At 40.3% G+C, this 16,498-nt stretch overlaps 1 protein-coding gene across 1 annotated transcript; it reads right to left on the reverse strand.

The window, feature by feature from the left end:
* Nucleotides 1-1,294: 1,294 nt before the first annotated feature.
* On the reverse strand, nt 1,295-8,650 carry LOC131486986 (olfactory receptor 8B8). Its single transcript, XM_058687138.1, has 3 exons — nt 8,561-8,650; nt 3,005-3,071; nt 1,295-2,271 (listed from the first exon to the last, which is right to left on the reverse strand). Exon 3 carries the CDS (start codon nt 2,268-2,270, stop codon nt 1,323-1,325), a length of 948 nt encoding a protein of 315 aa, XP_058543121.1. The 5' UTR covers nt 2,271; nt 3,005-3,071; nt 8,561-8,650; the 3' UTR covers nt 1,295-1,322.
* Nucleotides 8,651-16,498: the final 7,848 nt, after the last annotated feature.

A 16,498-nucleotide genomic window follows, 5' to 3' on the forward strand; every position in this document is an offset into this window, starting at 1 on the left:
TGCTGGAAGGTGTGTCAATCAGAGTCCCAGCAGAAAACAGATGATCCCCTGAAACAAAGTAATTGAAAAACATAACAAGGGCACTATTTGCATGGGCACAGGCAAAAGAGTGGTTGAGAGAAACCCCAAAAGGATTGTAGAGGCTAGTAGAAGCAACACTATCACCCCTTTGAATGAAGAGACAAAAGAGGAAATAGGTATTCAGTGACTACAGCCCCCTGGAAGAAAGTCAGGGAAATAAATATCATAGTATCATGCTCTTTTTCTCTGGTTTTCTCTGCTGATGCCGCCATTGCCTTAACCCAACCAGAAACCAGATGGCCATGGAGCCAATTGACAAGATCCATTAGGGAATGCCTCCCAGGACTTGGAGCAAGGTACACAGAGGCAGAAAGTTGATCTAGAGAGGCACAGAGAGAATACCTCGCGTAGTCTCTGTCATATACATTACCATAACAGTCAGTCATCATTTCTTCTGCTGACCGGCAGCTGTGTGGTGCTAACCTAATTACTGGCTTGTAACACAAAGTCTTCTCTATGGTTCTGAAATATTCTCCAGATTTTTAGCTGACCACCCTGAGCTTCAGACTTCTCCACCCAAGTGTTAAAAGCACAATTTGAAAACAAGGAAATGGCTGTGTGGGAAAAATTCCTCAAATCTGTACTTCATAACTTTGATACTTTCTATAAGGTCTTCCAGCCAGCATGACCAAATCCTTTCAAGTCCAAGTCCCTGAAGCTCCACACTACTGTCTGAGGAGTTACCATGCTTGCTGCTCTCTGGGTCCTAGCATACTCCCCACCATGTACTCTGCAAAATTCTTGAAGAATTTGGTCATTTAGCCAAGACCATCTCAACAAAGTTTTGTACCTCCTACCTTCTCTGCAAAAATGTGGTATTTAAAATTAGCCCTTGAAAAGTTGCATGAAATTTCTGTAGATAGAACTGGATCTTAACATCCTAGATCAGTTCACATTTGAAATGAAATCTTCCAGGGCTGGTGGAGGAAGAAAGTGAGCCATAGTGGAAGGCCACTAGAATTAGAAATCAAGAGCCTACATCCAAGTCACAGTTCTGCTGCTGAGTAACTGAATGACCTTGGAGAAGGTACATAAACCTGGACCTATCCTCAGAAACATAAGCGAACTGAATTAAGTGATTCTTAAGATCCTCTAAATATTGAGTACCTTATAGCTTTAAGGATAAATAAAATGGGGAGGATAAACTTCGAGAAAGATTTAAAATTTCCTCTATGTAACCAATGGAACCTGAATTATATAAGGAAAGAAAAAAAAACGCTTTCCTAAGAATTGTCCCTTTCTCAAGAGAATGTCTTTTTGCTCAATGATTTCTTCAGAGCAACTTTGACGTCTTTATTCCTTAAGCTATAGATTAGCGGGTTGAGCATGGGCACAACGGTGGTGTAGAACAAGGAGGACACTTTCCCCTGATTCATAGGTAAAAGAGAGGATGGTTTGAGGTACATAAATGCCCCTGACCCAAAGAAAAGAGAAACAGCAATTATGTGAGAGCTGCATGTGCTGAAGGCTTTGGACCTGCCCTCAGTGGAACGAATATGGAGAATGCTGGTGAGGATGAGGGCATAAGAAATGAAGATGGTAACTGTGGGCACGCCAATATCAATGCCCACGACAACGAAAACTACCAGCTCATTTACATAGGTGCTGGTGCAAGAGCGCTCAAGAAGGGGAAGGATGTCACACATGTAGTGGTCAACCAGATTGTTGGCACAGAAGGTCAGTCTCACCATGCATGTCGTGTGGGCCATGGCCCCAGCAAACCCCATCACATAGACACCCAACAAAAGAAGCGAGCAGACCTGAGGAGACATGGTGGCTGTGTACACCAGGGGGTTACAGATGGCGATGTAGCGGTCACATGCCATTGCTGACAGGATGAAGGACTCAGAGACAACAAAGAAAAGAAAAAAGAAGAGCTGAGTCATGCACCCTGCGTAGGCGATGATGTTCTTCTTTGAGACAAAACTCATCAGCATCTTGGGAGTGATAACAGTGGAATAGCAAAAATCTATGAAGGACAAGTTGAAGAGGAAGAAGTACATGGGGGTGTGCAGGTGAGAATTCAGCCCAATCAGGGTTATCAGACCCAGGTTCCCCATCACAGTGACCACATAGAAACCTAGAAACAGGAAGAAGAGGGGCATCCGGAGTCCGGGCTGGTTGGTTAAGCCTGCAAGGATAAATTCTGTCACAGAGGAGTTCTCAGCTGCCATTCTCATTAAAGGCATTCTGTGGAAACAAGAGGAAAAAGTCACTTAGAAAGGGAGACAGAGACAGAGGCCCCTTCTTCCTCCCATTCTTGAAAACCTGATCCACACAAAGAGATTTTGGACTTGCAGAAAGGCCTTTCGGGATGCCTGTGTGTCTGTTCTCACAGCCCCCTAAGGAGTCTGCCACTAGAGTACCCTCTGGAGGATGGACCTTTCTCCATGGTGAGGGCAGATGCTGCTGGGAAGAAGGGTCTCAAGGATGAGCTCAGGAGTCTCCTGGGTCTTTGGTCTATTTATTGTGTCCTTCCAACTCCAGCTTATGCTCAGGATTATAAAACCTTGGGTCAATACCTGAGGAGAGTCCGCTTAAGAGGTGGGAGCCAGCCCACTGTGCCTGGAGTTTCCACTCCATGGTCACCCATGGGAGAGGGTCTTCCCCAAAGCCTTTACTACCTGAGGTTGGGGACTTAGGAAAAGTTCAGCCCAGATTCAGTCACTCACCCTTCTTCAGCCCAGAGCCTCAATTGTGCCTTTCAGTCCTGTTCTTATCCTCAATCGTTCAGACAGATAAATGGCTATAATGCTAACACAGATAAAGGAACAAAGCACAGACCATTTTAGCTCCTGTCCTGTTTGAAGGATCAGAATTTGGACGGCCTTAGAATTTGTTCTGAGCTAAAGAAGGTGATATTTCATGGAGGCTTTGCCCCAAGGCTATTTTCCAGTTTGTAGAAGGGAGACAGAATCCTTACCTATAATCAGTGCCAGCTGGTGACAGGAGACTGAGCAGTGTTTTTCTAGGTTTAGAGATCTGGGGACCTGATTAGAAGTAGAAAGTCAGAGGATTCCCCCGGGATCACAGCCCTAGAAACTAACTTTTTAAAAAAATGAATATTTGCTTGTACCCTTGATAATATTTGAATGGGCTTTTAGAAAAATTATTCATTTATCCAATTAACATCTACTCAGTAAAATGCAAAGCATTGTGCAAAAATAATCACTTACCATTTATTGAGAACTTATAATATATACCAAACATTCCTAGCACTTCTGTACCGACCCCAGCAGTCCAGGATCCAAAATCATTTCACAAACAATACTTCCTTTTAATTCTCCCCCAAATCCTATGAACTGGGTTTAATCACTCCTGTTTTAGAGGTGCAGTAATTCACCAGATGTTAAATTAAAAAGGCCGTATTAAATCTAGGTCCATCTTACTCCAAATCTGGTGTTCTTAGTAATTGTGTTTAACATCTGCCTATGGGAGATAAAATATGTAAGCAGGGTTCTTGCCTTCAAGGGTCTGACAATCTCTTGGAAAAGATAAGATAGAATACACTGAACTTAATATGCTGAAAAAGATATGATAAAATACAGAAAAGGTAAAAGTAAAATGCTATTCAAGTTCAGAGAAGGGTACTCCATACACCACTTAAATTTCAGTTTATCACAGAAATCCCATAATATCTAGTTCAGGGAGAAACAGACTTTCCTTGTAATCCCTTGGAATTGGAGTTTGGCAGTAAAGAAAAATCCCCATCAGTTAAGAACTATTTTTTCCAAAATTGCTAAATTGTTGGAATTTTTGATGGCCCCTGCCCTCTACCCTGTCAGCTCTCTTTCAGGAGGCTCCCAGTGAGCTCATACTGACTCTGATGACCTTGTAGCTTGAACTCCCTTCTTCCTACCAAACCACCAACGTTTATGTCCCTATTTTGCTTACTTTGCTCTTTTTTAACTCTCCCTCATGACAGAAGTTATCCCACTGTGCCTCAGTATCTCAGTGTCTTGCTTGAGCCCAGTGATAGCTAATTCACACTTTTGGGGTCTCAGATTTGAAGCAATATTAAAAACCATCTAGTCCTAACAGTTGAGTTAGATGAGCCTATGCATATTAAAAGTGCATTTACTGCTGCTCCAATCCAAACATAATAAATTCAAATCCCAGAAGTGGAACTTTATGATCTGTTTTTACCTCTAAATCTGTCCCTGGTGATTGGGGTGTTTAGCCAGGTTTGGGATTCACTGATCTAGCCCTCCAACCCTACATCACCCAGACAGGAAAACTGAGGTCCAGATAGTCACACAGCTGGTTGGTGGTGGAGTCTGGAATCAAACTTGAATCTCTAACTTCTCCAGTTGGAGGGGTTTTCCAGCCTTTCTAAAAGAAGCCCACCTGCTCTTTGACTTGGATGAGTACAATGCAGAGCACAAGGAAAGGGCATAATTGGACATCAAACTTAGAACAGCACCCCAGGGTTATAGTAGGGAGAGACTTAAATGCCATGTCAAGAAATGTGTATGCAGTGTGAATCCATGGAACATTTTGAACAGAAGAATGGCATGATCAGGGGAATGACATGATCAGATGTGCTGAGGAAGACCAATTAGTCTAACAGGCTACTATCAGACATCAGTGGCTTAATACAGCAGTCCCTCCAGGCAATGTTCTATCTTGTAATTCAGACAGGATGCTTTAACTCCATGGACAACAGTAAGACAAAGGACAAAGTATGGACTTTCGAAAAAGAGTTAAATGGAGCAAAAGGCCTTTCTAAACTTTTTGGCACAGTAAAAATCACATAATGTGGCCCCTGCCTTATAGCTGTGGTATCATCTACCCTCTGCTCTGAACAATTTTGCAAGGCCATGTCCCATCACCAGGCTGTCTGTGTTGGACATTGTTTCTGCCTCGTTTCAGCCCATCTTTTTGGCTTCTGCTGTTGCTGTGGCAGCTGGCTGCACGCAGTTGTAGTCAAGAAGCACGGTTCACCAGCTGTACCACTTTGGACTGCTTTGGCAGATATCTCTGCCACCACACAGACTGTCTGCTGGAATCCCCCCAGCTGCTCTGGTGCATGTGCAAACCTGCAGGTGTGAAGGAGTTAACACCCCTGGGAGTCAGTGGATAAATGCTCTGCTCTTCTGTGTCTCTAGTGCTCCATTCCTCATGAATTCTCAACGGGGCCTCAGAGAGATGGGTTGTGAATTTCCCATTGAGGCAAACACCGTAATGGCCTGCCTTGGATTGGCTTTCCATCCTTCCCTGCTTCACTCTTCCTCTTCCCTTAGATCACTTCCAGAAATAAGCTACCTCCATATAAGTCCTTGTCCCCAGCACGGCTTTTCTCAGGTGAAGTGCTCCCAAAACAGTATTTGGAGCAAGTTTGACCAAAATGTTCCTTACTCCACCTGGGAGGAAGCAGCCTCACCCAAACCTGTTTGATTCCAGGTCAGGGAAATAAATATGAATCACTAAATTTATCAAGTACCAAAAAATCCACATATCAGAGAATTTTTATTTCTTGAGTATGCCCTAACAAAATGCCAAAATACTAGAAGGAACAGGATCTCAAATCATTACCAGCTCATACCCTAATGGACATTAGCCAGAAAGTCCTAGTACCTTGACTTAGATCCATTGAAGCTCTTCCTGACATCTTGCTGTCTTTGTGACCATCCATATACCTCCCTGAGCGGGAACAGGTAAGAACTAAGTTTATTCATGTTTGTATCTTTAGAACCAAATGTCAGACCTGGCTTGCAGCAGCTCATAAAACATTTTTTTCATCTCAGATTTTCACCCTTCCTCATCTGTGAAATGGGAATAATGATAATAATCCATAAGACTGTTGTGAGGGATAAATTAAATCATAAGAGCCTAGCAAAGAGGCTGACACATGGAAAAACCTTGATAAATGTTTATAGAAAACCTACTAGAAACCCCAGAATTAGACCCACAAAAGTATGGCCAACTAATCTTTGACAAAGCAGGAAAGAATATCCAATGGAAAAAAGACAGTCTCTTTAACAAATGGTGCTGGGAGAACTGGACAGCAACGTGCAGAAGAATGAAACTAGACCACTTTCTTACACCATTCACAAAAATAAACTCAAAATGGATAAAGGACCTGAATGTGAGACAGGAAACCATCAAAACCCTAGAGGAGAAAGCAGGAAAAACCTCTCTGACCTCAGCCACAGCAATTTCTTACTTGACACATCTCCAAAAGCAAGGGAATTAAAAGCAAAGATGAACTATTGGACCTCATGAAGATAAAAAGCTTCTGCACTGCAACAATCAACAAAACTAAAAGGCAACCAACGGAATGGGAAAAGATATTTGGCATATCAGACAAAGGGCTAGTATCCAAAATCTATAAAGAAGTCACCAAACTCCACACCCTAAAAATGAGTAATCCAGTGAAGAAATGGGCAGAAAACATGAATAGACACTTCTCTAAAGAAGACATCCAGATGGCCAACAGGCACATGAAGAGTTGCTCAACGTTGCTCCTCATCAGGGAAATACAAATCAAAACAACACTCAGATACCACCTCATGCCAGTCAGAGTGGCTAAAAGGAACAAATCAGGAGACTATAGATGCTGGCGAGGATGTGGAGAAACGGGAACCCTCTTAAACTGTTGGTGGAAATGCAAACTGGTGCAGCCGCTCTGGAAAACAGTGTGGAGGTTCCTCAAAAAATTAAAAATAGACCTACCCTATGACCCAGCAATAGCACTGCTAGGAATTTCCCCAAGGGATACAGGAGTGCTGATGCATAGGGGCACTTGTACCCCAATGTTTACAGCAGCACTCTCAACAATAGCTAAATTATGGAAAGAGCCTACATGTCCATCAACTGATGAATGGATAAAGAAACTGTGGTTTATATACACAATGGAATACTACGTGGCAATGAGAAAGAATGAAATATGGCCTTTTGTAGCAACGTGGATGCAATTGGAGAGTGTTATGCTAAGTAAAGTAAGTCATACAGAGAAAGAGAGATACCATATGTTTTCACTCTTATGGGGATCCTGAGAAACTTAACAGAAGACCATGGGCGGAGGGGAAGGGAAAAAAAAGGTTAGAGAGGGAGGGAGCCAAAACATAAGAGACTCTTAAAAACTGAGAACAAACTGAGGGTTGATGGGGGGTAAGGCGGGGGAGGATGGGTGATGGGCATTGAGGAAGGCACCTCATTGGAAAGAGCACTGGGTGTTGTATGGAAACCAATTTGACAATAAATTTCATATTAAAAAATAATAATAAAGGCAAAAAAAAAGAAAAGAAACCCTACATAAAATATATATAATTTAGGGAGGGAATGAGAGAGAGAAAAAGCCTGCTAAGAGCTAGATGAGCCTGTAAGGGGCAAAAGAGAGGCTAATATAGGGAGGAAGTGAGGAGAGCTGATTGACAGAAATAAGAGAAAGCTGAAGCAGTGTTTTTTTTCTTCAGAAGTTTATCTAAGGCCCAACTCTCCAATGTGACTTAATGACAGACAGGATCAGGTCCTTGAGTATTCCACCTGTCCCTGCTTCCTGTCCCACCATGGATGCCCTATTTTTCTTAGAACCACACTCTACCACACCACAGAGGCCAAATTATGAGGTCAGGTGAGGTTTCATTCACAGCCTCTGATCTTTCCTTTTTGTGCCCATTTCTAGTCTCGGTAAAAATTACCCTTCCCCAAACAACTCACGGTCCTAGTGTATGCTCTACCTTCAATTGTCAAAAGCAGTTCTCAGGAAAGAGCTCACAAATTCATCAACACAGTCCACTAAGGACTTGTTGGGAATCATCCACATTCCACACCCTCTTCCAGGCATATTTTTTTTTACAAAGACAAAATCTATAACCAAAAAAAAAAAAGAGAGAGAGAGAGATCTCTACTTATGAATTTTGAAACAGTGCTCAATTGATGAGAAGTGCATTTTGGTAGGGAGTCACCTTGTACTGGGTTTATAATCAGAATTGCTGGGGTGCCTGGGTGGCTCAGTCGATTGGTCATCTGTCTTCAGCTCAGGTCACGATCTCATGGTTCGTGAGTTCAAGCCCCACGTCGGGCTCTGTGCTGACAGCTCAGAGCCTGGAGCCTGATTCAGATTCTGTGTCTCCCTCTCTCTCTGCCCCTCCCCCTCTCACACTCTGTCTCTCTGTCTCTCTGTCTCTCTGTCTCTCTCTCTCAAAAATAAACATTTAAAAAAATTAAAAAAAAAAAAAAGAATTGCTTTGGCACCTGTCTGTCCTCCACTTGGCAAGCTAATTACAACCCCTGTATCAGTCCTGTGTATGTGTGTATGTCTTTTGTGTGTGAATGTTGGGTGACTTTTGTGCATTCTCAGTGCTTGCCTATCCTTCACACGAGGGATATATGTTTAAATCACTTAAGACCTTAAGCACAAATCTTATACTTAGAAATTTGCTACTGCTGTGGTGATTACAATAAATCCCAGTCCCTGCTCTCATTCCTTCTCTAGTCAACTCACAATTAAAGAAAATAAATCATCATCACAAACCTGAAATAAGACCCACAGGAAAAGGGCTCCATGGGGCACAGACAGCAAAGAAGACCCAAGCTTCATTAAAAACTGACTTTTCTCTAGAAGCCTGAGAAGATTCTTGTTTGGATGATAGAACAACCAAGAAAAGTTCCTTTGGATTTATGTCACCTCGGAGCTTGTTGCCATGGGAACTACATCTCAAAATCTTCTCAACTGGGGCTTCACTAAAGTCATGTTCCTTGAAGAGCAGATGAAGCCCAAGCAGGAAGCAGTGTAGGAAGAACTATTCTTAACTGTATTCTTTTGTTGCGAAGTTGCCCTCTTTCCAAAACTTGCATCTCTATATAGTACTTCTTTCTTTATTTATTTCTATTTTTTCCGTCTTTTTTTCCCCATTATAGTCTATTTGTATCATTCCATGCGTGGTACCTGTAAATGCAATACAATGTCTCTCACGCACATGCATTAACCCACAGACTTCTGGTGGCACAAAGCTGGTCCCAAGTGCATTGGCCATCACCACACACCAGAGGAGGCCAAGCACAAGTAACACTTTCAGAAGAAGAGATGCAGAACCTCACAGAAAAGAAAAGATGGCGGCTCAAACAAAGATCTTGGTTTGAAATAGCCACAGTTAACTTCTAAGCAAATATCAAGAGTTACGTGGTTCTGTACGTATTTAATCTCAATTTACTTTCAGTAAGCATTTTCACCTACTTAACATACAAATCTCTACATAAATAATACACATATTTAACGTAGGATCCTAGACCTTGGAGGTCTATATGGGGGAAGGGGGGTAATTAACACATAATGAACGCTATGTGCCAAGCTAGTAGTTTTACATACACTATGTCATTTATAGGTAAATGAATAATCCTCACAAAGTACAGATTGTCATGCTTAAAATAATCATTCAATGGATTCAAGAACATTAATGATAGTATTAATAGTTTACATTTTTTAAATGCTCACTATGTGCCAGGAACTATGCTAAGTGCTTTACACAGTTAGTTTTTACAAAAATTCTGTGAATAGGTGTTATTATCCTAGTTTGCACAAGAACATTTCCTTGAATCAAAGGAATCAAACTTACTTATCTTGTAGTTAGGACAGCCCCGTCTCTTTGAGCCTCCAGGCATTTGTAGTGATGGAGGAATTAGCAGGATTTGCTAGATTAATGATCACGATGGTGAGAATAGATGCAAGTTCAAGTATCAAATGTGACTAAGATTTCAATTCCGGGACACAGAAAAAGGAAGTAAAGAGGGAAAATAAAGAGCCAGAATTTAGACCTGAATGTCAACTGCTGAACGTACATCTAAGAGGGATGGTCAGTAAACAGCTGTCACTGTGAGATCAGAGCTTGATAGAAAATCAAGACTCGTATTGGGAAATCATGGAAACAGGATCACAGAAACCACAAGTCAAGGGTAAAGGAAAGAACCTTTCAACACAAGTGAGGAAGAAGTCATTAGTAAATGTGTCGGTGAAGACAAATGCGGTGGCCCCAAGCAGGCTTTGTAGTTAAATGACCTGGGTTCTGATCACCTCACTCACTGGCCAAGTAAGCTTTATGATGTTTATATCTCAGTGACCCCATGTATAAACAGAGATATTAACACCTAACATAGAGGACTGTTCTGAGGATTAACTATCATATGTTTAATAAGTACAGTTCACCTGTGAACAACACAGGTTTGAACTGCATGGGTCCACTTTTATGCAGATTTTTTTTCAATAAATACACCACAGGACTATAAATGTACTTTCTTTTCCTTATGATTTTCTTAATAACATTTTCTTTTCTCTAGCCTACTTTATATAAGAATACAGTATGTAGTACATATAACATACAAAATATGTGTTAATCAACTGCTTATGTTATCCGTAAAGGCTTCTGGTCGCAGTAGGCTATGAGTAGTTAAGTTTGAGAGACTCAAAAGTTATACACAAATTTTTGACTTCCCGGGAGTTGGTGCCTAACTCCTGCGTTGGTCAGCGGTCCATATAAATTTTGAATTAATGAAGTATCACAGGTCCCTTATTCTTCTATTTCTCTTCTTACCTACTTGATCAAATTCTGCCTTTCATCCACTGCTTCAGGAGTCAATTTCCCCAGCCCAGCCCCGATTGTATCACAAGCTACTGCAAAACACAATCATATGTTGAAATACTATTTAATTTACACACCCAGTATGGAACACAATGATGAACACACATATTGTTCATTAATATTTACTAAGTTCAGTAGAAGGAAATATACATATGGTTCCATAAAAGCCCAGATATGCAAACTGATAAATTCAGGGATATATTTATTTTTCAAATACTGAAGGAATTTGCTAGAAGTTTCCTATATAAATAGTTTTGTAAACGTTTTTCTAAATGGTAAATAAATAATGTAGATTATATGTAACTGGTTTCACTGTAAATATGTTTGACATTTTAAATATACTAATGTTGACACTGAATTGACAGTCATGCCTGGTGATGTGTGCTTATTGGGTGTGACCTCCAGGATTAAGATATTTACAGAATAGAAGAAGGCTACCAGCATTTTGAGGACTGGCAAAGGAAAGTTACCCAGTGACAGAAAGAGCTACAAAGGCTTCCCAAATTAGGAGCTGCCCGGAGCTCAGTTTCATCATAGCCCACAGTTTGTGGCTCTTAAAATAGGAATCCATTTTTAAGTGACATTTAACTCAGCAATATATGTGCTATAAAAAGCAAATTACACTAACACTAGCAGTGTAAAATATATGATTCCAAGGTATGTTATGGACACACCATGTTCCAGTATTGTGCTGGGGGCGGGGGAGGGGGGGTGGCAAATACAAGGAGATAATATGGCCTTATTTAAAGGCAGTTTGAGGGAGGGGAGATTATTCTAGCCATTAATGGGAATGTCTCAATTGATTTAAAAAAATCCTATAAATGAAGATTCACTAATATAGGAAGCAACAGACTTCTTTCCTTGTTGGACAGAGATGTCTCAGAAATCCTAATTGTAACATGGTGAAGATTCTATTTTTTAACATCTCTTCTGGTCAGGGAAAGCCACAAAACCTCTGTAAGGATTTTTTTTTTTTTTTTTTGCACTTTTCAAAGGTTTCTCTAGAAAATGTTTCTAAAGACTAGTTTTAATCAAGAAGCAATGTGATGTAGTTGAAGGGGCCAGATTTAGGAGTCTAAAGATCTGTTGTGCGGCCTTGGAAACCTAAAAATGTCTCTCATTCTGGGATTTCTTCTTCTGTACACAGGAATATCAAAACCCGCCTTATTAACAACAACAACAGCAAAAAGAAAAACAAAACAAAATGAAAAAAACCCTGCCTTATTTACCTCATGATGTTATATACAGTATACCAGATGTCTTCTTCCCTGCCTGTCATTAAATGTTGAAGTGCTTGAAATTTCCAACGTCCTCTCTCTTATCCTACAATTTAAATAACGTCTATTGATGGTTAATTATCTGTTAATTGCCTTAAGTATTCAACTGCTAAAAGGGCTCACAAGCTTCAAACCTTTTATATACTAATAACAGCTTTATCTCAAGTAAAGGTACAGCAATATCAGAAGGGTGTACAATGAAGGGTGTCCAGATATTTCTGTCTGGCACAGGCCTCTTTGCCCTCCCACCACTGGGTTGCACAACATGCACTTTGTCTTCAGGTCTCAAACCACCACCAACATATATGAGAAACTTCTTGATACCAAGAAGTCCAAAGTCTGCTACTCTTAAAATGAGCTGGTCTTGTAGACATAGTAGACCTATGTGACCAGCCTGAACTGTTGAAACCCCCAGGCTCTGCTGAAACCTGATGCAATTATTATTATTCCTGAACTATTATAATCCAATTATTATTACTAGATAATGTTTCCAAGTTGTTGCATCTTGCCCCAAAGCAGTTCAGAGACGTGGTTATAAAATACCATTTATCTTTAGTAAACGCATTCCATCGGATCGGCTAATGGTCAGTACCTTGCCCTAGGCAGCTCTGGAGATAAACATGCAGTCACTCCATACATTCGTTCTATACAATTGATAGCTGCCAAATGTATTTGTCTAGTTTATACTTAGGTCCTGCACTGTCAACAGATTAGCAAACATCCCCACCTGAATGTCTTGAATACACATCAAAAACTCAGCCATGTGAAATTGTCTTCTCCCTAAAGTGTCCTTCTCCTGTGTTCTTTAATGAAAGCAAAATAAAAAATTAACAACCAAAATTAACACAATCTTCTTATTCTTGTGTGACCTCTCCATCCAGCCTCACATCATAGCTAAATTGATTATTTAAGCTGAAACTCAACTTCTCAGCGGTGATTTGTGGGGAAGGAAAAATTATCCTCCACCCCTCAAGGTCTTCTGGCTGGTCAAAGAATTAAAATTGACATGAGGACCGCTTAACAGGAAAAACATTAATTTTGTATGCATGGAGCCCAATAACAAAATTGAGACCCAAAGAAATAACCAAGACGTGCAGGTTTTATACAATTTAGACACCCCCCCCCAAAAAAAACCAAAAACAAAAACAAATAAAACACATACGCAAACCCATAAATCTGTGAGAAATTCAGAGGACAAAGAAAATTTCATGTTTTGAGGCTTCACTTAGTAAAAAATTCTAAACAGAATTTATGTGGGGTAGTAAATTAGTAAGAGCAACAAGATTTGTTTATGTAGGCTTCTTTGGCCCTGAATTCCCTGTCTCTGATGGTAAGGATCCCTCTACCTCTTGGTACAGGGAAGGTACCATTCACATGGGAGATTTATTTCTTGCTTTCAGGGGGACAAAAGAGGGTCAGATTGTTCATTTTGCACTGGCTGATTCTTAAATAACTTGAATTTAAAATAAGCAGTTTGCCAAAGTGGCATATTTGGGGGCAGCCTGCCCTAAACTCTGTCAGATTAAAAAAAATCCTGTCACTCATTAGTTAGTTACCATATGCAAAACAAAACTAGCTATTCAGCATGGATGATCAAAGACCTGTACCTTTCTTTTTGATCATTTAATTTCATACATAATATATACCCGCATACATATGCATAGCTTTGCTTTAGAGCATAAATGCAAACGTGTGATTTTTGTGAATGTATGTGTGTGATCTAAGACCTAAAATTAAGGCCCAACATTATGTGTTATCTCAACATCTGGGGGAAACCAGAAGAGCCTCAAATAGCCTAACTATGCATTCTTCTCTCCACTCCGGTCCCACTGATGAGGTCTCCTACCCAAACAACCCTTCCTATCAGAGGGACCAAGCACAGTCCCTGCTCACCCCTGAGTATCCCAGAGTTTCAGTGCCCTGTCAGTTTGAGAAACTATTCAAATAAGCCAGTTACCTTCTTGCGTTGGAAGTAGTGGGTACTTAGTCCTCTCAATGCTAGAAAGCCTGCCTCCCCCAGCCCCTGGTTGTTCACCCTGTTCCTGAATGCAACCCCTTGTGGACCTGTATCAGGTGCTGTGCCTGCACTCCTGGGTTGTTAAGTATATGTGACTATTAACCTTCTGTTACGCTGTCTGTCCATCGCTGAGTGTTGTGTGCTCAGCCATTCCCATAATCATAGGGTGGGGATGCCTCCCTCAACAAAGTGAATAGGATATGATTAAACTAGAGCAGCCTTTTTGAAACCTTTCTGAGGACAGCCTGGCCATGGTGCAGATATTATAGATGTGTTATATAAAACAAGAAAAGTTTTCTATTATCCCCTTACTCCATTAAAGCTGATAACTTCAGATTCTAACTAAAATGTGGCACAGGTGTCAAAAAAAATGCTTTCACCCCGATTTATGCTCCCTGCTTCAGTTATTAATAACTTTCTCCCTAAATTGACAGAGGCCCCTGCCATATTGGACCAAAAAGCTTAAGCTCAGGGGAAAACAAAAGGTAAACCCAAATGCCTGGATGACAACTCACACTTCAATGGCATATTAACATTTGAAAATTATTTTCATATATATTATCCTATATCCTCTTTAAACCACCCCTGGATTTGTTTGATTCTTCATTTTACAGATAAAAAAATTGACTCCTCACTTGGTAAAAGTTAAAACAGATTCAGCGGCTAGTCACCTTGATCCAAATGCCAGGCTCTATCAACTGCATCACAAATTACCTAGATTTGGGACCATGCAGCCTTATTCTTTCATACCCTGGCATACATTTCGGAATTGCCCAGATGAAAAGGGGTATTTTATTTCTGAAGTGAACTAAATTCACAAGGTCAACTAATGAAATAGGCTGGTTTTCACCTCTTAGAATATTTGAAAAAGTTGTAAGTCGTAGCTCCAAAGTTCTCAACTGTGGCTGCATAGTAGAATCACCTGAAGCTTCGTATGAATTCTGATCCTCAGGCCAGAGTACAAACCAACTAAGTCAGAAGTTTTGAAATGGGGCCCCAGCAGCGGTATTTTCCAAAGTTTCTCGGACGATTTCAAAATGCAGCCAAGGTTGAGATCACTGTTGTAGGTAGTAAAAGCTCCAGATGTTGGGCCCCTTTTCCTCCTACCTTCCTGATTTCTGAAATCAAGAAGACCTTGGTTGGTTTGATGGAGAGGAGGAGTTACCATAATAAGTTGTCTCATTTCTGCTCAATATCTTCTATCTAGGTTGTTCCTTCCAAAAATTATTTTAATAACATTAAAGAAAAGTATATCCCAAACATGGAGGAATATAAACAGATGATTGATTAGATCTTTGTTATTGAGCTTAAGCATTTTCCAGAATACCTGCTTAACCCTAAACTGACAGTCTAAGAGAGTATCTCAGTGTATTTGACTAACAATTCACAACTGATGAAGGGGCAGGCCTTTTACAGCCTTATAACTTTAGCCTTATAACTTGCAAGTTTTGCATATATTGATGTCATTTCAATTTGTATAGTTCAGTAAGAGTTAACCCTAAAGATAATATGGTTTTATTGCCCTGTAAAACATTAATTAGCCATACGTCTAACACAGCAATCTTATTTTAGCATCCTTTTCCTACATGTATGTGATTTTATATGCACCTGTATAAAATTGTATATGTGTGTGTGTGTGTGTGTGTGTGCTTCACCTATACTTCACATGCTCTTAGAATCAGCTTCTTTGTCTTCCTACTGGTTTCCTCATTAATAAGTGAATATAATTTTGACATGTGCTAGAAAGACATTAATATTTAAGCAGCTTTTTCAAATTATAGCAATAATATGAATGATCAACATTTCTTTTTTTTCATTTTTTTTAATGTTTTATTTTTGAGAGAGAGAGAGGCAGAGTATGAGTAGGGGAGGAGCAGAGAGAGAGAGACAGGGAGACACAGAATCTGAAACAGGCTCCAGGTTCCAAGCTGTCAGCACAGAGTCCGATGTGGGGCTAGAACTTGGTACCAGCGAGATCATGAACTATGCCAAAGCTGGACGCCCAACCAACTGAGCCACTAGGTGCCCCTGAATGATTAGCATGTCTTAGATGCTTAATTTAAACCAGACATTGTACTGTTTATATACTTTATCTCATTTAATTCTTAATGAAATTGATTCTTATCCTGTTACTTGTTACTTGTTATTATACTAACTTTAATATAAAATTATACTAATTTTACAAATGAAGGAACTGAATTTTACAGAAGTTGCTAACTTTTTAGAATTCACAGAAGTAGCTAGCACACCTGAGTGGCTCCATTGGTTAAGTGTCTGACTTCAGCTCAGGTCATGATCTCATAGTTCATGGGTTCCAGCCCCATGTCGGGCTCTGTGCTGACAGCTAAGAGCCTAGAGACTGCTTTGGATTCTGTGTCTCCCTCTCTCTGCCCCTCCCCCTCTCATGCTTGGTCTCTGTCTCTCAAAAATTAATAAACGTTAAAAAATATTTTTTTAAGAATTCATAGAAGTGAGAACCCAACAAGCAATTCCAAATTGTATTACTCTAGTAGCCAAATTCTTAGCCATTGATAATCCATTTT

Source organism: Neofelis nebulosa, chromosome 10 (assembly GCF_028018385.1).
Source record: "Neofelis nebulosa isolate mNeoNeb1 chromosome 10, mNeoNeb1.pri, whole genome shotgun sequence".
Classification (NCBI taxonomy): Eukaryota; Metazoa; Chordata; class Mammalia; order Carnivora; family Felidae; genus Neofelis; species Neofelis nebulosa.